Genomic DNA, 27,428 nt, shown 5'->3' on the forward strand with positions numbered 1-27,428 from the left:
AGATGACTTATTTTTAAAGGAGAAAGGAAGTTGGTAAGCTTGTTTTTAAACTTTACGTTTTAATCCCTGTACTTTAGTACTTAGCATTTTGTGCATCTGAAGAGCTCTTGTGTTTTGCTTTTATCATTAAATGACTATGGAGTTAATATAGTGTATTTTTAGTTTATCTTTCTTATTTGGGAGTTCAGCATAAGAACTTCAAAATCATGCAGCAAATTCACATCTCAAGAGAAAATTGATATGCATGTTGCTAGGCTTCTGGGGGCATTTAGAGGTGTAAGACAGAGCTCTCCCCTTTATTATATTGTAGACCAAGTGGGAAGTATATCCACATTGGAGAAAATAGAAAACAATACATGACAATACTTCATGATAGATACACATTAATTTTAAGGAAATAAGGGGAGAGGTCTGTTTTTAGTTTTTAGTTAAATTGGTTGGAAGCTACTTGAACTGGGCTCTTAAGGAGATAGATTTGCATGTATAGGTTTCCCACACTATCAGAAAGTAGAGTTTTCCTGTGAAACCTTTTGTAAGCTGAAAGGGCATAAAGTGAAGAAGCAATTACCTTAGGACACATCTTGCTAATAGATGCACAAAATAACGTGAGATAAAGCACAGATGCTCACTGACACAGTTCAAAACTATGTTGGCTTGATGCTGAGTTTAGTTCCTGAGGAAGGAGCTGGGGGGTGCTGCTGTCACTGTTTGGGGTGCTTGCTGCCTCTGTAACGGCTTGCTGCAAAGCAAATGCTGAAGGCTATTTTCTCTTCGTGCCTTTTTTTTCCCTAAAGCAGAAATCCTCTTTGATTTCTTTTGGCTAGCGAAAACAGGTATTTGTGTAGGTCTTTTGTAAAAGCAAAATGATGTAAAATGGGCTTCCCTGGTGGCGCAGTGGTTAAGAATCCGCCTGCCAATGCAGGGGACATGGGTTTGAGCCCTGGCCCGGAGAGATCCCACGTGCCGTGGAGCAATGAAGCTCGCGTGCCACAACTACTGAAGCCCTCGTGCCTAGAGCCTGTGCTCCGCAACAAGAGAAGCCACTGTAATGAGAAGTCCGCGCACTACAATGAAGAGTAGTCCCCGCTCGCTGCAACCAGAGAAAGCCCGCGCACAGCAACAAAGACCTAATGCAGCCAGGAAAAAAAAAAAAAGGTGTAAAATGAACTTTTGAAAAGCATAGGATACCTCTGTGCTAAGAGGAAAGGATGAAAAAATGCCATCCCAGAACTAGCAAAGAATAGAAGTGGGAATGAGTATGATAGTGATTGGGTCATATAAATCTGACCCATTAATTGTGTTATAATAATAATGATATTGTAGGCTTTCATAGAATCTTTGCAGTGTTTGCATTTTTAAAAGGTCACTATTGAATTTGGTCATTGGGATGTTAGAAAAAGTCTGTAAACTTTTAAAGTCATGCTGAAGTTTTTGTCTCACTGATAATGGCTTCAACTCCATTGATTGTCAGGTTGAAGCTGTCTTTTCTCAGAGTAACCTAAAATTTGTTCAGTGATTTCAAACGCTGTATTCTTCTAACTTAAGACATTATTGTGTGAAAAACATAATTTTATGTAGGGCTACTAAAAATACACTCCCAGTTCATGAGACCATCAATTATAAGAAATATTCTTATTTCAGAGATGTTAAATGTGAAAAAAAGGTGCCACCTAGAATCAGTGAAATAATGGTAGAATACAGTATGCAGTTAAAATACTCATTCTTCTAAATATGATTAAATTTGCTTTTAAATATTGGATAGTGGTTATTTCTTATTATATTGGGTTGGCCAAACAGTTCGCTTGGTGAGTGAATACACTGTGCAATAAAATTCTTGGTGAAAATGAAAAATGTCTTTTATTTTTACTTAAAACCAAATGAACTGTTTGGCCAACCCAATACTAACAATTTGTTAAAAACCTAAAAATGGGCAAAATTTAAAAAATATTATTTCCCTATATTAAGTGCATTTTCATATTGTATATGTGTAATGTTTTGTATGTTTTCTGCAAAATTCTGTTGGCTATGTTTCTGCGCATCCAAACAGTTCAATTTTTAATCTATCTGACTAGGTAAATACTTTATTACTGGTATACAATATTAACATTTAATTATTTCTTAATAAATTTCAAATTCATTAACATTTTTATTTCTCTTTCTTTGGAGCAGCCAATCAGTAGGGTTATTTAAACGATGATAAGCAGGAAATGTTGAAAAATTTCACTTTTTTCTTTAATAGAAATATAGTTGGCTTACGTTTTCTTCTTTCCTAAGGTACAAACTCTGAGCTGTCTAACCCATCTGAAACTGAATCTGAGCGTAAAGACGAGCTGAGTGATTGGTCATTGGCGGGAGAAGATGACCGAGAGAGCCGGCATCAGCGTGACAGCAGGAGACGCCCAGGAGGAAGAGGCAGAAGTGTTTCAGGGGGTCGAGGTCGTGGTGGACCACGTGGTGGCAAATCTTCCATCAGTTCTGGTAGTCTTTTATATACTATGTCAGAATCCTTTCTTGGTAAACAGTATAATTTCATATACGTTAATTCATTTACCAGAGCCACTCATTTTTGGAAGTTTCTCTTTTAACTGTCTGAGGAAAATAGTAGAATATATATATATATATATACACACATACACATAGCAACATAAGGAAAAGCACTATAGAGTTTCTCAGTGAAAGTTTAGCTAGAATATTCAGAATGTTCTTGCTTAGTATAATGGGCTGGGGGGAGAATTGAGAATTGTCAGGGATCCATGGACTAGATTATATCAGGGATACAACCATAACATATTATTGTATGGCAACTTTTAATAAAACCACTCTTAATAAATTTTAAAAAAAGGCTGGATCAAATCATACTTTTTACGGGACTTTAAAGTACTCTCTAGTTCTAGTGATATTCTTCAAGTCCTAAGTTCAGTTTACAGACTTCCAGGGAAATAGTTTTTTATATTTTAGTACATTGTTCACTATTACCAAGGTTTGTAAAATTATAGTATGCTGAATTACAAAGTAAATGTACTTTACCTAGTGTTTATGATTAATGGATAAACTTAGTGTCTTTTGCAAAGATGCTAGCTTGCTAGCTGTTACCAAAGGAAACTTAGAAAGGAAAAATCGTGATTAGGTGAATTTCTTCTATAATTTGATTGGTGGAAGCAATAAATGCACATAGGTAAGATGGGTATTTTTTTTTTCTTATAAATTATATCTTAAAACCTTTCCTTTCCCACCCTCACCCCACCTTACTCCACCTTCCCTCTTTCTTTCTGGAGATGGGAGTACTAGTCAACATTCATTTCCACATTTTCCTATAACCAGTTAGAATTTCAAATTTTTTAGTATGCTTTTTTGTGTAGACTTGTTTTGCTTGCTTCAGTTCATAGTAAGAGAGTTCTATTATGTCATGGAGTGCAGGTGTTGAGTATTATTTGGAAATAGTTCATTAACATTGGCACAAAGAAGCAGCAACCACGTTGAACTCAGTTATGGAGACAAAAAGCTGTTTTGTGGAATTGATTCATATTAGCTGAATATTTGTTTTCATTTTTATTTCTCTAGCCTCTGGGCAGGATTAGCTAGGAATGTGAATGTAAAAAGTAGCATGTAATAATATACTAGTTCCTAATACGTTTTCAAAACAAGTCAAAGAGAAATGGTAGAAAGCCAAGTTGTCTGCCCATCTTCTGTTTTAATTTTTCATTGCCATTTAAAGGTTTTTATATTTGTTGTTTTTCAGGTAAAATAGTGATACAGAAAACATTTTATCTGAAGACAGAGAGGGTATATTTTTATCGGGGGGAAATTGAAGTTTCTTATCATTAATTGATATAGTTCAATATAGGTCAGAATATTCCTAATAACTGCAGCTCTCTTAAACAAATATTTCTTGCCTCTGACATGCATATAGTGCTCAAAGATCCAGACAGCAATCCATACAGCTTACTTGATAATACAGAATCAGATCAGACTGCAGACACTGATGCCAGCGAATCTCATCACAGTACTAACCGTCGTAGGCGGTCTCGTAGACGAAGGACTGATGAAGATGCTGTTCTGATGGATGGGATGACTGAATCTGATACAGCTTCAGTTAATGAAAATGGGCTAGGTATGTAAGCACTTAGGGAAAAGGTATATATTATTGTATAATATTGTTAATGTATGAAGCTTTTTAAAAAAAAAAAAATCCCAAACATATGCAATTCACAAATTGAATTTTTCCTAGTGTTTACTTCAGACGAGGTAGATGGCTTTGTGTCTGTCTTAAATGTCTAGTTCTCAGAGTTGTATAGCCAAATAATTTGAAACTGGGAGGGTTTGTTAAAGTACCCTTTGATGCCATTAAAACAATACAAATATTCAAACTGCAAGGCACTTAATACTCTTACTGTTCTAAACCAAACTTGGGCTTTCAGTTTGCCTCTTTAAATGTTATTATAAATGACACTAATGAAGGTGTGTATACTGAGTAGGCATTGATTTCCAGAGGGCTAAAATGTCATTAACTTTGGTAAAAAAAGGAAAACTTTATTCCTGAATGATGATAATTTAAATTAAGTCTTAGAGTTTAATCAAGAGTTAAAACCCTCTTAATTTCTGGATGATAATTCCATTTTTTATGTAGTAGGAATGTTTCAAACTACAAAAGTATTTTTCCTGTGAGTAATGTGTATTGTTTTATCTTTCCTGTTTAATTAAAAGGTTCTTTCCCCTTCTTTAAATCTTTGAAGGAAAGAAGTTTTTTGTTTTTTTATTTTTTTTGCTTTGTTTTTTGCTTTGTTTTTGTCAGAATAGTTCATGGTGAACTTTGCAATTACAGATGATAGTGAAAAAAAACCCCAGCGACGCAATCGTAGCCGCAGGCGTCGTTTCAGGGGTCAGGCAGAAGATAGACAGCCAGGTAACTTGCGTGGACCTGTTGACAACACCAGGTTACAAGCATGAAAAAAAAATGTCATGTGTCTGCTTTCTAAATATATTATACTTACATGTACACCTGTGCATATACATTCAAGATGTGCATTGCATAAATTGTTTACTCAACTAATACGACTACTACTCTTAAGAAAATGCATTCTTCCTTCACACCGTAAATGTGTAGTAAACCCGTCTAATTGAACTAATGTTGTGTCTCAATTTTTTTACATGGAAATACTGTTGAGAAGACCGCTATTTTGTCCACTTGGCAGATTCTGCATTCTTGAGTTGGGGCCTGCCATCCCAGGAACTATGTTGTAGATTGTGATTGAGGTTGATTGGCAAAACTGGGCAGCTTTTGCATGGTGCCTGCTTACTATATCTGGGTTCAGCACCTCATTTTTGTGGGGTTTCTCATACCCACAGTTTAAAAAAAAAGTATAAATGAAAAAAATACTTGAAAGTGTCTTTTTCCTAGTAAGAGGAATGCATGTTATGTTTTTGTTTATTGTAGTGTGATGCCTTTTCCCTTACACCTACTAACTATTCAAATTAATAGTACTTACTTAGTTTTAGAATGTTAATTTAAGTAGATATAATTTTTAGTAACTTCAAAGAAACTTGTTTGCTGTGTCTATACTATCTTGAACATAATTCCATTTCCTTTGTACGGAGAATCACATGTATATTTACAATGAAGAAACTGTGTGCACCAGAAATAAACCCCTTTTAAACTAATCAATTTTGCATTCTTTCCAAAGCAAATTCTTGTGTTTTCCCCAAATAAAGAATGTAAATTCCAGTATCTTTATTTAGAATTTTAAGTTTAGTGGTTGTAGAGACATTTGGGAAAACTGGTTAAGGGTATTATTTCCATTCTTGGGAAAAAGAAAGTTCATGTTCTAAAGATAGTTGTAAATTTAAAAGGAATTAAATATTGTCAAAATAGAAGGTTCCAGGAAATGTTAGTTTTCTCTTCTTTTCTCTCTCTTTAGTGTTAGAAATATCTTTTAGATGAAGAGATTGTATTTATTTTGTTTTTTGAAGCTGGCATAGCAGTGCATACCGTTTTTGGCTGTACTTTATAAATAAGGAAATTTAAGCTATTAGTAGTATGGGCTTGAGATAGAATAAATTACAACATAATTTATTAACTAGGTGGATGGTGGTTCATTACTAAGTCAAAGGACATAAAGGGAATAACGTAAAAGCCTTTGATAAAGAAGAGGAAGCGATTTCTGCATGGTATTAATCGAAACTTGAGTAATTTAGAGTTTTAAATAATTTCGCAATGATTTGTGTTCTTTACTGCATTTATTCCTGTTTTACTCTGTTCTTTGGAAGTACTGATTTCCTCTTTAGAACTCATTGCCTTTCTCAGCGTGCCCTCTGCCCCCCAAACCAACACACACACACACACACACACCCCCACCCCCACAAGATAGGATAGGTGGAAAAAGCACATCATTTTCTCCTTTGCCCCTGGAAGGAGTTCTACGAAGGCAGCTTCTATCCAAAGTTAATGTCAACATTCTCTGAAATAAACAATTATTTAATTTGTTCTTATTTGCTCAGAATTTCTTGTTGCCCTTGGTATAAATTAAGCAGTGAGTATTCTTTACTAAGAAAAGTATGACAGTATACTGGTGTCCAGTGGATTAACTTTGGAGCCCTTAAATTCTAGAGTCCAAATTATGCTGCACAAATTGCCTTAATTTTTTTCTAGATATTGTAAATACTTATTAATCTGTTTTGAACTTTTAAGTGTCTTGTATTATAAAGACTGGCTATAAACAGGTTTTTCTTTGAATTAACTGAGGTTATTTTTAGTTTTACCTCCCTTTGGTAGGGGAGGGGCACTGATAAATTTTTACCTTTCCAGCTAAGTGCCTATTAATTAATTGATAAACTGTATCAAAGTATACTATTCTCTGTACATAGTGGATGAAGAGTTCTAAGAATTGTCACGTGTTCAAATTTAGTAGTATGTGTGTCTATGCATCAGGGTTTCCAAGTAGCTGAGTTCTTCCAGGTGTCACTGAGGGCTCGACCATGGAAACAGAATGAATTCATTAAGGTGCTCTCCAAACTAGAATACTTCCTAGGATGCTTTTGCTTCTGTGTATGTAGATATAATGATGAAGTGGATTTGATAGTATCCCTCTCCCCAATTTTGGAAACTATTATTAAATGTATTTATAAATTCATTTACAGTGAATTTAAATGACCATTTATAAAGCTCCAAAATGAGCACACTGAGTTTCTTATAATTTGGAGGAAAAGAGACAGTTTTAGACATGAAACATCTTTAGTTAGCGGTGTTTCTAAAGATGTGTATTCTGAATTAAGTTGTTTCCTTGAGATTTAAAAAAATTCATTTTAACAGTTCTAGAAAGTTCTTGGATCTTATAAAGAAAGGTGTCAGCATGTTAATTCATGATTAAGAAAAATGAATTGTAAATACAGTCCAGCTTTTTATTATATTAAAATGATTTATTTTCATATAATTTGAACCTGATGGACTAGTTCTTCCCGTACGTAGTGACTTTAAATTTTAAATTTACCCGAGTTTTAATTCTTTTCGTAATTTACTTGCTCCCATAATTTAAAGTACACCATATTCCACATAATCAGGGATTTTTCTTCACCAGTTTCTGAGGGAAAGTAAATGCTTTGAAAGGAAGAGGCTGATTATTTTGATATTTCTTCAAATCAGTGAATTCTAAGTTGTAAGTCCTTGAAGAGAAAGTTCTGCAGTATAAAGTGAGGCCAGTCCAGTGTACTAGCAGACCAGAGGTAGTTTGTTGCAATTGGGTTGGCAGTAGGGTGTTAGTTTGGGTTAGTCTTTTCCCCTTTGGGTTAGTCTTTTCCCCGTATCCCTACTGCCATTGCAAACACAAATACCTTTTCAGTCAGTCCCTTGAAAGATTGGCAAGATGGGGAAAGGGAGTGGTTACTGAATTAATGGTGGACCTTTTCCCACCATGATCAATGGCCACATTTTTAGGTTGGTGTTCTGTCATCTTTAGTTTGCTTGCAGTTTTTTTAGATTACTCAGAATGGTTTCTAGTGTGAAACGTGAAAAAGGAACCATAAAATACACTTGGATATCTTACTGTGCTTTAAAAAAAAATGTTAAAAAAAAAACAAAACCAGAACAACTAATTTCTGAGTAAATCTTTTACATCTTTGATGAAAATTTCAAATTGAAGCATGCTACACCACGATTTGACCCAGTTTGCCCCATTTTTTCCCCCACTGATAAGTGCAAACACTGTCTGGGCTTAGAATGCTGCATTCCCTATTCTTGGTTGTGGATTTCTATGTCAGACTTACCCCACAACTGTAGACTAACCAGAAGCAAATGGCTGGACTCTTGTTGAAGAGGACTTTAATCTAGGCTTCCTCGCTCTCCAGCTTGAAATCTTCTGTAGTCAGCACTAAACCACAGGCACATTTTTCAGGGTTAGTTTTTGGTTGGAGGTGGTACCCAGCTTAAGAAAATTTTGAAATTGGGTAACCCACCATTAATTTATTTTAAAAGTAAAATTACTCTTTATCCATAAATAAACTTTAGAAGTACTTTTTCAACACCTGTAATTTTTTTCTCATCTTCAACAGTCACAGTTGCAGATTATATTTCTAGAGCTGAGTCTCAGAGCAGACAAAGAAACCTCCCAAGGGAAACTTTGGCTAAAAACAAGAAAGAAATGGTAAGGAGAATTTAACCTGTAGGTTTTGGTGTTTTTATTTTTGTTTTTGGTATGGTTTAGTTTTATTTTCACTTCTTAACTTACTTGTATGATCACTTGTTTCCCCAGTTAGACCAGTAATATTTTAGTTAAATACTACTCTTGATTTTGTTTTTGGCCCCAGGTAACTGAAAATATGCATGCTTGAGCCTGAGATACTTTTCATTTAGAACTCTAAATAGCATTTGTAAAATTCAGTCTGCCCAAAGGTACTGGGCATAGAGACTGTTGCCTTAATTTGGGGAGCAATAGGCTGAATATACCTCTTCTCAGTGGTGGATAAAGACCTTTAAGTTTCAATTCTTTTAAATATTTTATGGGATTTGATATGTAAATGTGAGTTCCAAAGAAAAGGTGAGTAAGTAGGTGGTTATTTGCATTACTTAGGGTATTAATGTTTATATCTTTTATATGGTGAGCTTTCCAGTGGTTAAAATGAAATTAGGTGCAAGTTTTCAGTAAACAGGTACAGATTCTTCCTGTGGTTTATGCACCGCTAGATACTAGAGATAAAGAGTTGAAAACCCCAGAGAGGTGGAGTACATTGGTATTTGTTTTGAATTTTAAGAATGTTTTAATTCTTTGATCCATTGTGGTATGTGAAACTAAAATTATTTATTAGCTAATTAATGTTTATGTAGCTATTTTCCTCCTCAGCTATAGATTTCATTTATAAAGAAGTTGAAAAAGTTGTCTCCCTTTGGCAGGCAAAAGATGTGATTGAAGAGCATGGTCCTTCAGAAAAGGCAATAAATGGCCCAACTAGTGCTTCTGGCGATGAAATTTCTAAGCTACAGCGTACTCCAGGAGAAGAAAAGATTAATACCTTAAAAGAAGAAAATACTCAAGAAGCAGCAGTCCTGAATGGTGTTTCATAAACTGAAGAAGTTCCTAGTTTACAGTTCTTTTACATTACATTTTACAATAGTGCTTGTACAAGCTTGCCAAAGATAGAACATGGATCGCCAGTCTTTACATCGCACTTTCAGTTCCTCCATTTGGAATTCAGAAAGGGGAGGGATCCTGAAGAAATCATATGTTAAACATACTTTGACACCTACTGTGTTATAAAATATATCATCAGATGTGCCTTGAGAATAGTATATGTAACATTAAAAAAAGTTGCTGGCTATAGGAAATGTTATTTTGTTTTCAAAATATGGCAGAGATGGGGGGAGGTGGGTGGGGGGTGGGATCCCTAAGGGAATATTCTTTATGAAAGCATTAGCTGCTTTTGTTACATTTTTAATAATATGCAACCACTTCTTCACCTGAGGAAAACTAGAGTGAAATGCAGTCTACGATATTTTGCACTGAATTGTAATTTCTTCATTAGTTTAGTCTGGAAACTGGTCTGTTTTAATGTGTTTTTAAAATGCTGTATGTAGAGGAAAATCTGCAGGCCACTGGAATACATTTGTTAAATTCTCATCTGCAGGGATACTGGGTGATATTGGCAGTGACTGTTCTACATTGAGGCTTTGTTTGGTTTATTTATTAAAGTGTACAGTATTTAAAAAATCAAACATAGCTTTAGTTAAAACACTAAGCTGAATTAGTCATGTCCATTCAGACATAACCTGAACTACTGAAAAGATCAATTTCCAGAAGGTTTATTCTGTATAAACTACATGTTAGTCTTCAGTAGAGTATCTTTTCCTTTTCTTTTTTCCCCCTTTTTTCTTTCTTTTTTTCCCTTTTTTTTTTTTTTTGGATTTTGGTTGTTTGATGTGCAATATGTTTTTGTATGCAGGTAGTAAATAAACTTTGATCTTCCATTTGCTGATTTTTAACTTTCTACTTTTTATACCAACTGTTGAAAAGTAGTTGGACCTACTTAAAGGCCTAGACTAGTATTCTGATTGCTTTTTAAGATGCATTTATACTTGCTCATAAGTAGTAGTAAAATATTAGCTGGTCAGTTTATCATTTTGTAATGAATCCTCTGAAATCTTAGTACTTAAAAAAATTTAGTGTGTTAGAATAGAATGGTTTAGGGTATTGATCAGAGATTTGATATTAGGAAAGTCTTTGTAACAAAATTCTAATCATAGGCAACTTTTGGAAGGCATTGGGGTAAAATCCAGAATTTTACTTTTGCCTTTGATTCTTTATTAAAGTTATTTTTTTAAAGAAGTACAATGAGCAGTTTTTAAATAAGGAATGTCACTAATTTGATTTTTGGTTCTCAAGGAAATAATTTTAAAGGTTCTCATACTAATGAATGGATTTTTTGTAAATATTTTAGCCAGATGTCTTAATTAGGAAGATACAAACTTACACGAAGTGTGTTGCAAGGTGATATCAAGTAATTGTGGGTTTATGGGAGTTGCTCTACAATATTATATAAAAACTACTGAGCAAGAAGAAAGACAGCTCTTTCACTTGGCATCTGAAAAGTATTTTTTATGTGCATAATTTGTGTTAATTTGTTATGTGCATAAAAAAGCTAAGTGATTTTAATTTATGGCTGAAGGACAATTCAGGTTATAGTTAAAAATATTTGCCAGGTCAGTGTATATAAAACCCTAGTCCTGAAATTTATTACTGTTGAGGTTAAAGATGTGGTATTACATGCTTTTTCCTAAAACCCTGATAACTGAAAATTTTAAGGTGTAGTGTGAATAGTGCAGTCCTTGAACATTGAATAATAATATCAAGTAATTTCATATCCTAATAAAATTACCCACAAATGTCTTTTTTTTAATCCACCAAAGTCAGAAACACGTAAAATTGTTGGCCTTTTTATTCTTCTCTTCAATAGTAGAGTTACAAATTAACTATAAGGTATGAGAAGAATTTTCATTAATCCCCAAATCAGTAAATATGGCATAAAGAAAATATGATTTTTTATGTTCTTCCAGGTAGAATATTCACTAAAATCCTCCTGTAAAGACTGTTTCAATGGGAACGGAAGAAACACAAAATCATCTTAAGTGGGTTTAGCCCAGTGAGTTTTTTTAGAATAACCAGATTCTAAGAAATAAGTATTAAGATTTCATTATTTACAAATGACTAATCCCAATGTCCTTTAAAAATATGTACTGCAGAATCATGATAGGCCTTTTATCTATTTTTTTTTTTTTAATAGCACATGCTCAGATTCAGAAGTGAAAAGCCCACTCCCCAAAGGTAAATATTTTTGATAGAGGTAGCCTTCCAAACTTAGTTTGAGAGGGGAGCATCTTTTTTGGCTACTAGTTACATGGAATGTTGCTATGGGAAAGCTTGCCAGTACCCCAGACCCACCCCCCCCAAAAGGTTTTGTGCAGCTTAAATATTGTTTCAGCATACATATATGAAATCGTGTATGATACCTGAACTAAATCATGAATTAAGAGCTGAGATTACATGGGGGTAAAAATGGTCTTTTCCTGAAGCCTTGGGAAGCCTAGGATTCTTGGGTTTGGCATCACTCTTTTAAGCCTTCCACGGGCCTAAAACTTCCGCAAAATGGTATGGGTTTCTGTTGACAGGTCAGTCACCACTGTTAAAATTATAATAGGGATACATAAAAGTCTTAATTTTAAGTAACTATTTTAATGTGGAGGTAACAGCATATCAAACCAGTGAGTTCATGAAAACTGAGACGTTGCTTAGGACAAGGCTGAGGGAGGTAGTAGCTTAAGTAAATATTCTTTAAAAAGCAAGTCCAGGTATATACAGACAAGCAAAATAACCAAAGAACAGGAAAACACTAAGCTGGTGTTTTACTATTTGTTCTGAATCTCCATTCATGTCAGCCGTTCTTTTGTGGCTGGGATCCATCACCTTTGGAAGTATTTTTGTAGCTACTGTTTGCTATGAGTCGTGTTTAACCTCAGAAGGGTCTCTGCAGAGTTGGTATGTTAGCTGAATATTGCTGGTAGATTGGGAAATAGTACCTACCATTTGTGTCCTCTGCAAACAGATTGACTTTTTTCAGATTGAAACCAACTAGTTAATATTCTCATAGGCTGTGCCTACAGTGAGCTTGTGCCGTAAGCAGATGATTGGCAGTTATTGGAAATGAATAAAGGAAAATTACTTTCATACTTAGATTTTCTAAGGCTTCAAGGAACTTGGGTTTGAACTGGATCTGTGGGTTTAGCAGAATTCCAAAAGGCAACAAGTAGGGTGTTCATTGTAAAGTCTCAGTCTCCCTATCTTTGCTATATACAATTTGGATCCCCTGTACCCTTTATAAGGATATCTGATATAGTGAATTTGCTGATTGCTTATTTTAAAATTTTAGTTTTTTACTAGGATGCTTGAATGGATAATATTCACTTATAACCCATGATTAACCTATGACAGCATTTGGGTTTTATTTCAGGGAACTGTTGCAATAAAGCAATAATTGCAGTCTGCTATAGTAAAACTTTTGGCAAGTGGTGGTAATTTGAAACTGCACTCAACTGCTGGTTGAAAACGTCAGTTATGTTGAACCATAGGAAATTGCTGGGAGCTGACCAGTTTTGACCCACAGAAGAGACAATTTCTTATGGTTCAACCTAATAATACATTTTAAGGTATAATCATTTACTCCAGAAATCCAAGCAAGGGTCTAATCATCCAGAAAACCCCTAATTATTGGATGAGGGAGGTGCATACTCTATAAGGAAAATATTAATTTTGTTTTTTAAAATGGTTTATCAGTGGGTCACTTTAGATTCAGATTCATCTATCTTCTATATTACTATTTCAGGGTACTGAAGCACAGAAGGGAGTTACTATCTTTGTTGTACAAACTTTTTCTATATTCCGTTTCATCTAACCAGAGAGGCCTAGATTAGGTGATCCCATAAAGGCCTTTCAATATAATATAACTTGAGTGTAATCATATGTTAGACACTGTGTGATACTTAACCATAGTCTTATGTACTCTCAAGGAGTATGCTGAATTAAAATGGTGTGTGTTTTCTATTTATATCTGTCCCAGACATTTCCAGCTATATTGTATGCAATCTAAAGATAAAAAAAGGGCAGAATTATTTTTCACTAACATTCTCAATTTCAAAGCCCCACTATTAAGTATACTAGTTAGCAGTTTCTCAAATTAGGGTGAAACCACAGGAATATTTTCTGAATGTTTCGTACCCTTTTTACTTGATGGATTGTCAAATGTAGCTACTCATTTTCTAGGTTAGAGACTGTTTGCATTACAGAAATTTTCCCATAGTTTTTCTAGATGAACTAATCTGTGCTTAATTGTTCCCTGGAGCTCATACCTCAACCTCTTTGAACTTCATTTTTCACCTTGCTGTTTTCAGGTTGTGAAGGAAAATGTCACGTAAATACTTCACTTGAAATTCCATTAACTGAAACAGCACTAAGGTCACAGCAAGTGTTAACTTGTTCCAGATTATACCCTAACACTGGACTACAACCTTGTCATTGGGTCAGGAATAATAGGTTAACACTGGATAGAAGCTCTTTCTATATCCCATTGCTAAAGCAACAGTTGGCTCTAAGCAGATACACAACACTGAACGACAGTGCCAGCAACAAAAAGCAGAGCTTAAGTCATTTAAGTTTCCTGGTACTCAAGGTTACTCTCAGTCCAGGGTTCTTTAACCAAAAACCTATTCTAGCATTCTAAGTAAGTGCTTTTTACTTTACCTCAGATTTATAGATTTCTTTCTACCATATTCTGTCCTTTTAAGTTTTGGAGCCAGTTTCTAAATTTTCATTGTAATTAACATGTTTGGGAGATCATTTATGCTGAACAAAATATGACCCCATCACACACTTCTGAAATGCAAAACAACTTTTATAGGTTGTTAACAACAAAGATGCCTTATAACTTCTCACTGAAACAGTAGAACTCAGTATTTTAGCCTGAAGTGTTTAAACTTAAGCTCGGTTAACTCTTAAATGAAGCATTCTGCCTGGGTTAATTTAAATTACTTCTGATACAAGGTTTTCTTTAAGGTAGAACATAAATTTTCAGTGTGCCGAATACTACATAGCTTTTTAGTGTGGCATGGTCTAACATGTTTAGGTTTTTACCCTGTGTTAAGATACTAGTCATCCAGTTTCTTCCACTTCTCATTTTACATCTAGCTGCCTTTTACCCTTCTTGCTTCTGTTTGTTGTGATTTAGAGCACAGGAAATTAAGGATAGCAGAGAAAACTATATAACCAAGCTTCTAGAATCAGAAAATGGGCTTGTGTTCCATCTATTTTCATACATGTTCTCAATTATTTCTTGAATGGTTTGGGTCTGTATGACTTGTTAAATGCTTCTATAGATATTCCCATCATTTGTAAAACAGCTGAAGGCAAGAGAATTTGCTTAAAAATAAGGGTGGGAAAAGATTCAACTTCAGGACCACCCATTACAGCCTACTTTCATCACCAGCAAAGCAGGTTTATAAAGTTTACTAAGTAGCATAGGACTCATCTATTGTCAACCTAGAGGCCCAGTGAAGGCAAAAGGGAAGAGGCTAAGTAAGGAAACTAAAGCTCTGGTATGCCAGTTCTAAACATTAAGGCTGTGAATAGGCATGTATTAAGGACTAATACATAGAGAACCAAATTATAAATGAACCTAGTAAATTGGAGAAGATATTCAGGGCTTATAGTTTCAGTAGCTGTGCAACTTCAGAAAGCATTTGCTCTAGTTTTTCAATTTCCTATCCATAAAATGTGGAGAAATCTTCACAATTTAAGTTGGCTGTTATTTCCCCCCCCCCCCCCCCCTTAACAGATGAGGAAGTAGAGCCCTAAGTGCATAGATACCTTGCTCAAAGTTGCCTGGCTATTATAGCAGAAGTTTCACTTGAAACCTGTACCTCCTATTCCCTAGTCCTATATTCAACCATTATCTTCCTCCCTTTTAAAGAAGTCTATATCTGAAAGGACCAGTGGATAAAAAGGGCCCAAGGTAGAAGTGTAATGACAAGTACCAGACACACATCTCAGTACCATCAAGGAAAACATCCCTGGGTTATCAGATTTGTGAAAGGTACCACAGTGTAGAGGTTAACAGCGTAGAACTTTGGGTTTGAGAAAGATCCGTTTTCTCAGCCAGCATGTTGCTTTGGGCAAGTATCTTGACCTCACTGAACTTCAATTTCATTACTTGTAAAATGTAATAGTAACTACTACTGGGTAAGGGGGAAATGCTTAGCACAACGCTAGCACATTGTAAATAGTCAATAAATGTTAATACACAAGCATTTTGTAAGAAAATACCATTAAAAGATGAAGGCTCTCTTATAGATCATCATACTTGCATCAATGACCGTGATCTATAGCCCTCATAAAAAAGATGACTTTTTTACCCAAGAAAAATGGTAGGTTTGCCTAACAGCTTTCAATGAAATATGGATTCTTCTACTTGAAAAAGGTAAGCCTAGAGAAAATAAAACATTACTATGAAAGAAAAATGTGGTCTGCTGTGCTCCTTAGTATTATTTTAAAGTGGTTTCCATTGTCTCAATACTTATCTTAGAAACACGTATGCTGTTTTTTGCATTAAACACTCAAAAGTACACCTTCAACATGAAGTTTTCCTTTTTAAAGTTAATGCTTGAATGCCTTTGGGCATATTTTCTATTTGAAAAATTTGCTTTTTAGTTGATAATATCTCTTCTCCTTAATTAAAGCTCTTGTTCATAAACATTTTTTTTGACTAGTCCAAAGGACTGAAATAAAAGGCTAGTATGCCAGAATACAGTTGATCCTCATTATTAGCGGATTCCTTATTTTCAAGTTCGTACCTCCAAAGTCAACAATCACGGTGATTTCCTGGTCGGTTGTGGACATGCAAAGTGTGAAAATGAGTCACCCGGTACCTACAAAGTAATGCTCTGCCTTGTTTCAGTTTTCCTACTGTAAATAAGCATCCTTTTCGTGGTCCATTTAATGCCAAGTTTTTTGCATTTTTGTCCTTTTTATTGGTGATTTCACTGTTTAAGATGGCCCCCAAGCATAGTGAAGTGCTGCTGCCTAGGGTTCCTAAATGCAAGAAGGCTGTGATGGATTGGCATGAGTTACAATGTTATTGGCTGTGAATTTAATGTTAATGAATCAACATATATTAAATAAGATGTCTTTAAACAGAAACACTTGTAAACAAGGTTATATATTCACTGGTTGACAAAAGTGTTGTGACCAGAGGCTCACAGGAAACCCCTAGGAACCGTGGTTCAGGATTCACTAATTTAGTATTCTCAGTGACTTTATAGAACACAACTACTTTGAACAACAAGAATCAACTGTACCTTCATACCCCCTTGCCCCTGGAAACAGCCAAGTGCTTCGTCATACTCTAAATATGACAAATGAACTTGATCAGATTTTGAATGAGGAAATGGGATGGAAAATAAAAGCAGATATACCTCCATTTTGACATGTCCCTAAACACATTCCAGTGCTAAATATGACCACCTCCATTATTTTGACCTTGAAAATCTTTGTGTTCCCCATTAATAAGAACTTTAGGATGATTTAAGAAAGTTTAGATTGTAGGTAGTAGTACTTATCATCTTAGAACTGAAAATTAAGTATTCTGGCTGACCACAAAATAGCTATTTTAACCTCAGGTGTTTTAGGTAGGTCCTCTGGTTATGATCCTTACATATTTTTTGTTAGACCAATAGCCCTTTACCCTGAAATGTCATTTAAATATATCAGTGTATGAATTCTCGAGTCCTTAGTTATATTTTGATAACGGAGAGCTTTTCAGTTTCACTAATTGTGTTTTAACAAATGTGAAACTTGATTACGTAAAAAAATAACCAATTAGTTTATAAATGGTCAGTCTCTTTTAAGGGGTTAGCTAAATAAAATGTACATACTTTCTCGATTAAAAACGAGACTTGTATTCTCAAATCTTTATCATACTGTTACAGATTTTAATGTATGAAATCTGAAACAATTCAGATTTATCACTGACAAAGTGATAAATACATACCTAGATCAATTTCTTAGGTTAAGTTGTGGCTAAATTCACTTTTAAGTTCAAGGTTCTAAGTGGTTGGGGGAGTCCTCTGTACCTTGAACAGCCGCCTGTCTTAATGATATGAGCCCCTACTATAACAACCTGTGCTAATTCCATCATATTTATTACACTGTATTTTAATTATTTTCACATTGTATTTTAATTATCAGTTTATCAGTCTCCCATCAGACTGGGGATTCCTTCAGGGAGAGACTATCTTGTTCACCTTGTCTTGAAATAGGTACCAAATTATTTGACAAATGAGTAATGAACACTTCAAATGGCATGCATTTATCCATAATTATTGAGTATTAACCTACAAATATTCTATAATCCGATTTGAAATCCTCAAATTTATACCAAGGCTTTCATTTAGCTTATGCTAATTTTTAAAATGTGTAGCTTTGAGGCATTTTATTATAAAAAGCTGGTACTCATATACATAAATGAGTAAGAACTTAAAATTCATCATACATTTACTTCATTTTTTAGCTTGACCTTCTAGTAAATCTTTAGCTTCATTGATTTTGGCTGCTATATAAGGAGATCCTCCTACAGGAAGAAAAAAAAGGAATAGTTATAATATGGACTCTCCAATTTCTGCTTCATGAAAAGCTATTCTCTTGCTTCAAGAATTCCTATGCTTATCTAAGAGGTGAAATGAGCAGAAATGAAATTTTGACTTTTTTAAATAACTGTGGCACTGGAACTGGATGACCAAAAACATGGTTAATATATTTGACCAATGGGAGGGAGATTTCCACAAAAAATGGCACCTTTTGAAAAAGCTTAAATTGATAGAAATAAGATTAAAAAAAATTCTCATACTTATGTGACTTTGAAATAGTGTAAGTTAACTTTTCATGATGATCACAAGTCATAAACACCGATTTATTGTACTGTGTTATTTTAAAACCATGAAATTTTCAGAGGTGCTGAGCTTAGTTGGGAAGACCCCACTTTGCTTTATATCCTTTTCCTGTTATCAACAGTCCCTTCACGATGTCACCTACATCTGCTTTCCTACTAAACTGCAGCAGTGATTTGAGTGATTCTCAAAAAAGTGTGGGCCTCAGACCAGCAAGCACCAGCAATCAGTAAAAAGCTTAGTTAGGATGCAAATTTATGGGCTCCACCCTAGACCTACACAATCAAGAGCCTTCCAGTTAGTATAAGCTAAGTTTTGTAAAAGGTTATGCAGTCAGATACCAACCAATTACAACCCTGTTTAAGCTCAAAACCCTCTTTCTTAATGAGAGGCTTCTCCTGTAAAGTAAAAGGACTTAAACACTGGAACATGGATTTTGTGGTCTACATTTTGGTATTCCATTTGATCTTTCAACACAGCCTAGGCTGCTTAGAAGTGTATCAGAAACTAATAAGTACATCCTATAGGTTTCTAAGTAGGTAACCACTAGTTAAAAGGTCTAAATGGATAGGAAAAAAATTAAAAGTTTTATTAGTTTCATTAACTGAAATTCAACATTTTCCTTAGGTAAGAATGTAGACACCCCCCCAACCCGAACAGTAGTAGTAGCAGTATTTGAGACTCACTATTGTAAGTCACATCACAACTGCAGATCTCAAAACACGGTTAATGCTTATCAATACTTCCAAATTATAGTAGTTACTAGATCTGCTGATTAGTCTATAAATTTTTCACTCAGAACTTACTCTTTTAAGATACCTAAACAACAAATGGATCCAGCCTGGGAGACATTGCTCACAAACAGATCTAGGCATTTCCCTTATAATAGCCAAGAATTAGATACAAAATTATCCTATTAATAACAATTAGTTACTCCAACAAAATGTGTTAACAATAGTTTAATGATACTTACCCTTGTCTGGGTGATTTAAAAGCATAATTCGTCGATGAGCATCTCTTATTTTTCCCTTATTGGCAGTAGGGCTAATTTAAAAAGGAAAAGGTATTGTATACTTCAGAGTAGTTCTGAGTCACATTAAAAAACTATATAAAGGTCAATTAAAAATTGTGAAAATGAAAAAAAATTGTGAAACAAGTAAGTCAACACAACAGTATGAAAAGCTATTTGGGAACCTCTTCTCTAACACACTAGGAAGATTAATATTCTGAATCACAAAACTAAACAGAGCTCCTTAGAAAAATAAGGCATTCTTAAAAATTTAGTTGAACTTTGAACTATTCATTACAACAATCCTTTTATTGAAAAGTATGTTTAAATATGTTTAAGTATTTGGAAATGAAGGCAGAATTTCATCACAAAAAAATTTGTTACCCCGTTACAGAGAACAATATTGAGCACTGTGATTATCTGTTGAAAAATCTACCTTCAATGAGTTAAAAAGTACTCATGCATCATTAGACCTTCTCATTGGACTTTTGTAGGGAATCTTTAGATCTTAAAAATGTAATAGATGGAACTTCCCTGGCAGTCCAGTGGTTAAAACTCCATGCTTCTACTGCAGGGGGTGTGGATTAGATCCCTGGTCAGGGACCTAAGATCCCGCATGCCGCACAGTGTAGCCAAAAAAAAATAATAAAAATTAAATAAAAATGTACATAATAGAATAACTCTCTCCTAATAAAAGAGAGAAGGTCTTTCTGACACTTGCTTATAGCTCTAAATTTGGAAGAAAAATATTAAAAATGTGAGGAATTATTTTACCTTACACCTAGTATTAATGCTGCTTCCCGTTTTGTCATTTTGGGTTCAAACCCACCTCTGTAATAGCCACCACTGAAGGCCTGAAAGCGGAAATACATTTGTAAGAAAAGATTATCAAAATAAACTGAAAGCTGCTAAAAAATGTCTATAAATGTTCACAGAACCAGCAGAAAAACTAAGACACTTCAGAAAACTAAGTGCAGTTCCTATGGTATTTTAACTTTATAAATAGCAACAAATATTTTAATGATCATTAAACATCCATATTTCTCCCCCCCCGGACAATCTAAACTGTCTTGAAGATACAAGACAAAATAACAGTGCCTCAAAGCCAGTTCTTCTGGGAGTGAAGGGAAGATTATTCCAAGCTAGCCATGTTCTAGATAAAAATTTGATCTCAGAATATGACTACATGTTTTAGAACAAGTGCTTTAGAGGATTCAGAGATCTTTTGAGACAAGTGGTTCAAGGACATTTTGAGGTTCAAGGCAACTACTAAAACAAGACTTTAAGATATATATTGAGAAAATCAGGCTATTAGATCCACTGACCTTGGTATATCAGAAATTATATTGGTAAAACCTACCATTACCCTACTCTGTCACATTCAATCATAACAATAAAAAGCAATACTCTACAGGCTGTCAAAATCATATTCATTCTGAATTTAGACCACAGAAGGTATGATCATCACATTCAGTCATACTCTAGAGCCCAATTAACTGAAGTGTTACCCAAGTAATCTCTGTTAGGGAGTGCCAGAGCCACACAGTAAAAATGGATCACTTCAGACCCCTAGATCCCTCTGTGTTTGTGATGCAGAGCAGATGATGCTGAAGGTAATGGTGTATGAGCAATAAAGTGATATTAACTTTCATGATACTAAAACTCTTAACACCTCTTCCCCAAATCTGTCACATGTAACATTTGATTCTTTAGGGTAGCACCATTACAGAGCTCAGAACTTCTAAACCTTCTTTGTGGGAAGCAAGAGAAGGGGTCCAAAGCAATCACTTAGAACTTCATGGATGTCTGGCTCTAGGCTTCATACACAGACAGCAAAGAATTGGCCAAACATGTTGAATAAGAAGCCTTACAGATTTTGGTAGACTTTGAAAAACTTGTTTTACTTGAGGCTCCATATTCTTCATGGCTTGCAAAGCGTAACGGCCTAAAAACAAAAGCAATAAAATAATTAAAAAGTCCGCAACCTCCTCTACTTCAGTTCCACCCCCAAACCATAAACAAACCTGCAAATCCTGCAGCAGCAATGGTGAGTCCAACTGCTACCACTGTACTGGCCTGGTAAAGGGAAGCAGAGTAAATATTCATTTCTCTCATTCTCACCCTTCCCTATCATGCCCATTCTCCCATTCCAACTTATTACAAGTTTTATTTCAACGGGAGAAATAACTTTTAGGATGAAAATATTCTGCCCAATGATCCTGCAAATTTTATATCCAATGCATTGAAAAGGTATGGGATTTTTCACTCAGGAAAAAAAAAAGGCAAGTCGATTTGCTTATTTACTTATACAACAGTGAAAAGGATAATTCCCCTCCCCTTGAAAACTTCTCTTTCACCTCCGGGCAAGTGAAGTCACATTAAAATTCAGTCAAGAGCAACGGAAATAAAGTTTCTGCCAGAGAAGGGAGAACTGTTTACAGAGGTTTCCTGTAAATTCTGATTCACCGTTAAACGTAGGCTTAACTAAGAGACTAGCTTCTCATAGCACCTTCGGCCAAATACGTTCAGGAATCGAGAAGAGGTGTGTCAGCAAGAGAAAAGGGGAAAGAGCAATGTAGAGAAAGGACTGCGAGGATGTGTTAGGGGAACAGCAGGTATAATCAAATGCGTTTCCACTAACCTCCGAGCCCCACGGACGGCAGGCACAAAGGCCCGAGAGGGGTGAGGCAACAGCTCTGTGTCCTAGAGGGTGACTCTCCGGGGCGCTACACCCCCAGCTCTGAGTCGCATTAGGGAGACATCTGCGGCTCCTCTCCTCCCAGACCTTGAGCAGAGGTTAAGGCCTCGGCCTGAGATCGCCCAAGAGGCCGGAAGGCGGAACTCACCATGGTTCCCGCTCGGCTCCTCTGCTTCCACCGGGAGCGCGGTTCATCCCACCCCACCAACTCTACGCCTCTACCACAAAGCGAGGCGGCCACCACCAGCACGTACAAACCGCCCAGACACGGGCGCCCTAGGAAATACGGCAGGGGCGGCCGTAAACTAGGCCGGAAAACTGTCGTAAAAGGGGACAGCGGAAGGGAAGGAAATGGTCGCTCAAGCCGTGGGCAGGTGGAGAACACGACTTCGGATTGGTTGGTGGGTGGGCGGATCACCTCCTTACTGGGCTCAAAGGTGGGGCTTCTCCTTGTTTTGTCCTTTGCGCCTGGGCCTAGAGTATTTAGAAATTCTTTCGGGGAAGGGTATTGGTATACAAGGGCGTGAGCGTAGCTACGGTGTAGCTGCACTCTGAACTTTTTTTTTTTTGCCTGCATATTAGCATCTCCATTTGGCATTTATTTTGTTTATAACTGCCAAGAGTAATGAATATTCTTAAACATGCCGTAACAAGTCCACCATGAAGGCAAATAAGTATATAGCGGCACAGTATAGCAAAAAGATGTTCCAGGAAATCAAAGGAGCAAACCACATTGTTTCGGGGGTTCTGTAGCATTCATTTATTTAGAATAATTTGTTTAAATATGTGACTTGACAGGAACTTGTGTGAATGTTTGGGGTTTGGTTTTGTGGAATGGAATTACTACTTCAAGGACAGTTAATATTCTGATCATGGGATCTCAAAATCACCACAACTGAAAAATGCTATTTAAAATTTCTCCCCTTCTCAAAGTAAAAAGTAGGGTTTGGGTTTGCCCTTACAGAGTATGTTTCATATATACCTACATAAAAGGAGAAGAGAAAAATAATGGAGACAGTAATGGAAAATTTACAATGTGATGTTTGGATGATCAAAATAAATTTGGAGTTAATTCGCACTTCGAACTTACAAAGTATTAGGAGTCTGTTTACATTGCAATGAAATTCTGCTTTGATGAGGTCATTGGTTATTAGACAAATATGTGAATTTGTTGGCTTTCTTTTCCTCATCTATAAAAAGATTCTGCATTTGGATCTCCAAGATAGCCATGAGATTTTTGTAATGAAATTTATTGTCAGCAAACGATCCAACACTAAGACCCTAGTGTTAAGTGTGCATCTTCCTCTTTTGCCCCCTTTTATCTAGTTTTTAACCCAACAACTACAAAAGAAATAAGTGGGACATAAGACCTTGGGACCAAAATGGCCAGAAAAAACTAGACTGCTATGTTCAAAATTTCCTGTTATGTATAGTTTTGATATATACAAACTATGATATGCAGCTTGCTTGAGGAACACAAACCTAGCCTCAGGAAACCAGTGGTGGACAACACAGGGAGACATTTGAAGTGGAGATGACTCTGTTTTGGGAAGCAAATCAAACTAGATGCACAACCTGTCTCTGTCACTTACTAGTTGTGTGAATTTGGACAAACTTGTCCAAAAGGAATAACTATTCCTGACTCTGAGTTTTCTCATTTGTAAAACAAGGGTAATGATGGCTACCTTGCTAAATTTTTGTAAGGATAGAGATGTACATTGTGTGTTCTATACATAAGTATCACTCAGTGTAGCTGTTATTATTATGAGGGAAGTCAGAGTGCAAATTGGTGTGCAAAGGCCTTCCCAATTCTCATGACACTTCACTCATGGTTGCCAGCCTGGTAATCCCTTCCCTACCCACTAAGGGCATGGAAAGAACCCTTAAAAGCAATTTTAAAAAATATCTATTGACTGGGACTTCCCTGGCGGCACAGTGGATAAGAATCCACCTGTCAATGCAGGGGACACGGGTTTGATCCCCGGTCCGGGAAGATCCGACATGCTGCAGAGCAACTAAGCCTGTGCGTCACAACTACTGAAGCCCGCACACCTAGAGCCTGTGCTCCACAACAAGAGAAGCCACTGCAAGAAGAAGCCCGTGCACCGCAACGAAGAGTAGCCCCCGCTCGCCACAACTAGAAAAAGCCTGCGTGCAGCAAAAAAGACCCAATGCAGCCAAAAATAAGTAAAAAATTAAAGTCTTTAAAAAAAAATGTCTACTGGCTGATGAATGGATAAGTAATCACTCCTTGTTTCTTCTAGCTTATGGTGTCTGCTAGCATACCTTGACTTGTGACAGCATAACTTCAATCTTCAAGGAGGGCCAGTGTCTTGAAATCCCTTTCTACTCTGTTTTCGCGTTGCCTTTCTCCTCTGTGTGTAGAATCTCCACTGCCTCCCTCTTAAAGGATACATATAATTCCATTTAGACCCCTATAATCCAGGATAATATCCCCATTTCAAGATCCTTAACTTAATCATAGCTGCAAAGACTTTGTCATATAAGGTAATATTCATGGGTTCCAGGTTTTAGGACTTGGTATCTTTGGGGGCTATTATTTCATCTACCATAGAGAATAAGAGAAGACAGAAGAGGGGACTAGCAGGGACAAGAGAATGAGAAAAGACTCAAGCACATATGCTCAATTTCTTCTTCCACATTTGTCAACCAGGCAAATCACTTAGGGAGGAATAAGTGAGAGATGAGAGGGAGTAGCTAGAAGTACTCTTGAATTATGGCTTTGAAACACTTTCTGACCATAATTCTTAGTAAGAAATACTGGGTTGGCCAAAAGGTTCGTTTGTTTTTTTTCTGTAAGATGGCTCTAGTAGTGCTTAGTTGTCTTTCTTTTTTTTAAAAAAAATTATTTATTTATTTATTTTTGGCTGCATTGGGTCTTCGTTGTTGCGCTTGGGCTTTCTCTAGTTGTGGCGAGTGGGGGCTACCCCTCGTTGCGGTGTGTGGGCTTCTCCTTGCGGTGGCTTCTTTTGTTGTGGAGCACAGGCTCTAGGCACATGGGCTCAGTAGTTGTGGCACGCAGGCTCAGCAGTTGTGGCTCGTGGGCTCTAGAGCACAGGCTCAGTAGTTGTAGCGCACAGGCTTAGTTGCTCCGCGGCACGTGGGATCTTCCTGCACCAGGGCTCAAACCCGTGTGCCCTGCTTTGGCAGACGGATTCTTAACCACTGCTCCACTGAGGAGGCCCTGCTTAGTTGTCTTTAGCTTCATTTGAAACAATTTTTTTAGACTGTATTGTGACAGCTGTCATATCAGCATGCATTGTAAACAAAAAACTTATCAAAATTGGTGAATTTTTGTGTAGCCATTTTAATATTGAAGTTGGAAAAAAAAAGCAACATTTTTGGCATATTATGCTTTATTATTTCAAGAAAGGTAAAAACACAACTGAAACACAAAAAAGGATTTGTGTAGTGTATGGAGAAGGTGCTGTGACTGATCGAACGTGTCAAAAGTGGTTTGCGACGTTTTGTGCAGGAGATTTCTCGCTGGACGATGCTCCACGTTTGGGTAGACCAGTTGAAGTTGATAGCGATCAAATCGAAACATTAATTGAGAGTAATGAATGTTATACCATGGGGGAGATAGCCAACATACTCAAAATATCCAAATCAAGCGTTGAAAATCATTTACACCAGCTTGGTTATGTTAATTGCTTTGATGTTTGGGTTCCACATAAGTTAAGCCGGGGGCGGGGGAGGGGGACCTTCTTGACTGTATTTCCGCATGTGATTCTCTACTTAAATGTAACGAAAATGTTCCGTTTTTAAAACAAATTGTGACGGGCGATGAAAAGTGGATACTGTACAATAACATGGAACAGAAGAGATTGTGGGCAAGCGAAATGAACCACCACCAACCACACCAAAGGCCAGTCTTCAACCAAAGAAGGTGATGTTGTGTATATGGTGGGATTGGAAGGGAGTCCTCTATTATGAGCTCCTTCCGGAAAACCAAATGATTAATTCCAACAAGTACTGCTCCAATTAGACCAACGGAAAGCAACACTCGATGAAAAGCGTCCAGAATTAGTCAACAGAAAACGCATAATCTTCCATCAGGATAACTCAAAACCGCATGTTTCTTTGATGACTAGGCAAAAACTGTTACAGCTTGGCTGGGAAGTTCTTATTCATCCACCGTATTCACCAGACATTGCAGCTTCGGATTTCCGTTTATTTCGGTCTTTACAAAATTCTCCTAATGGAAAAAATTTCAATTCCCTGGAAGACTGTAAAAGGCACCTGGAACAGTCCTTTGCTCAAAAAGATAAAAAGTTTTGGGAAGATGAAATTATGAAGTTGCCTGAAAAATGGCAGAAGGTAGTAGAACAAAAGGGTGAATACGTAGTTCAATAAAGTTCTTGTTGAAAATGAAAAATATGTCTTTTATTTTTACTTAAAAACGGAAGGAACTTTTTGGCCAACCCAATATATTTTACCTTCTAACCCTAGGAAACAAATACACAGTTGAATGCGTGTGCGCACATACACACACACACACACACACACACACACACACACATGCATTGAATTTAATGTGAATTTAAAGGAAATTAATGTTTTTGAGACAATACTTGTACTTGCTTCATGAGATGCGTGCTGGTCTTTTCTATTTCTTAAAAAAAATGCCAGGAAACCCATTAAGTTCACAGCCCACTAATTGGTCGTGATCTGAAGTTTGGAAAACATCACTCCATAAAAATCCACCTTTGAAAATATGATGCCAGGCATATAAAAGTTGTTTTTTTTCCCCTAAAAACTATGTGCCAGGCATTGTGCTAAATGCTTTATGTTGATTATTTCACTTCACTCCATGACAGTAATATTTATTTCTGTTTTGCAGATGAGGATATTTTGCCAAATACATTTGTTTTCCCCTCCAGATCCCTTCTCTACTGTTTTCCATTCTGCTCTGTGTCCCAGAGGAGCACAGGAGGCTAGGAGGCTGAACTTAATGGACTGCATCAATGGGCTCCCTTGTCTTCTGGCTTGGGTTTCAGTTATGTCTGTGATCAGAAGATCGGAAGGCAGGAGGACAGTGAGTTCATGGTCTTCATTTCTCCATTTTCCTCTCTGATGGTTGCCAAAGGCTGGCTGAGTTTTTCCACTGCAGAATGCAGTTCCTGTTGTGTGTCTTCAGGTAATTACTCTCACTCCTTTTCTTTTTCATGTATGTCTAAGGATAGTAATGACTCCATTGGCGTCCAAAGCCATGCTAGACACTGGGCACT

The 27,428-nt window shown here is 36.3% G+C and overlaps 2 protein-coding genes across 7 annotated transcripts in view; one reads left to right on the forward strand and one right to left on the reverse strand.

Moving 5' to 3' along the window:
- The window catches only part of FXR1 (FMR1 autosomal homolog 1), a 56,448-nt gene extending 46,637 nt beyond the window's left edge, over positions 1 to 9,811 (forward strand). For 3 of the 6 annotated variants that reach the window (XM_059920581.1, XM_059920579.1, XM_059920583.1), the window contains 5 exons: positions 2,275 to 2,478; positions 3,911 to 4,111; positions 4,823 to 4,903; positions 8,542 to 8,633; positions 9,380 to 9,811. In XM_059920581.1, the coding sequence (XP_059776564.1) occupies positions 2,275 to 2,478; positions 3,911 to 4,111; positions 4,823 to 4,903; positions 8,542 to 8,633; positions 9,380 to 9,550 (749 nt within the window). In that variant the 3' untranslated portion in view covers positions 9,551 to 9,811. The remainder of the gene's footprint in view (positions 1 to 2,274; positions 2,479 to 3,910; positions 4,112 to 4,822; positions 4,904 to 8,541; positions 8,634 to 9,379) is intronic. The other 3 variants (XM_059920582.1, XM_059920584.1, XM_059920585.1) reach the window with 2 other exon arrangements.
- A 6,720-nt stretch (positions 9,812 to 16,531) lies between these two features.
- On the reverse strand, positions 16,532 to 22,255 carry DNAJC19 (DnaJ heat shock protein family (Hsp40) member C19). The gene is made up of 6 exons (XM_059920586.1): positions 22,120 to 22,255; positions 21,503 to 21,554; positions 21,350 to 21,423; positions 20,253 to 20,332; positions 19,443 to 19,513; positions 16,532 to 18,153 (listed from the first exon to the last, which is right to left on the reverse strand). Exons 3-6 carry the CDS (start codon positions 21,401 to 21,403, stop codon positions 18,083 to 18,085), a joined length of 276 nt encoding a protein of 91 aa, XP_059776569.1. The 5' UTR covers positions 21,404 to 21,423; positions 21,503 to 21,554; positions 22,120 to 22,255; the 3' UTR covers positions 16,532 to 18,082.
- Positions 22,256 to 27,428: the final 5,173 nt, after the last annotated feature.

This window comes from Balaenoptera ricei, chromosome 4, assembly GCF_028023285.1.
Source record: "Balaenoptera ricei isolate mBalRic1 chromosome 4, mBalRic1.hap2, whole genome shotgun sequence".
Taxonomy (NCBI): domain Eukaryota; kingdom Metazoa; phylum Chordata; class Mammalia; order Artiodactyla; family Balaenopteridae; genus Balaenoptera; species Balaenoptera ricei.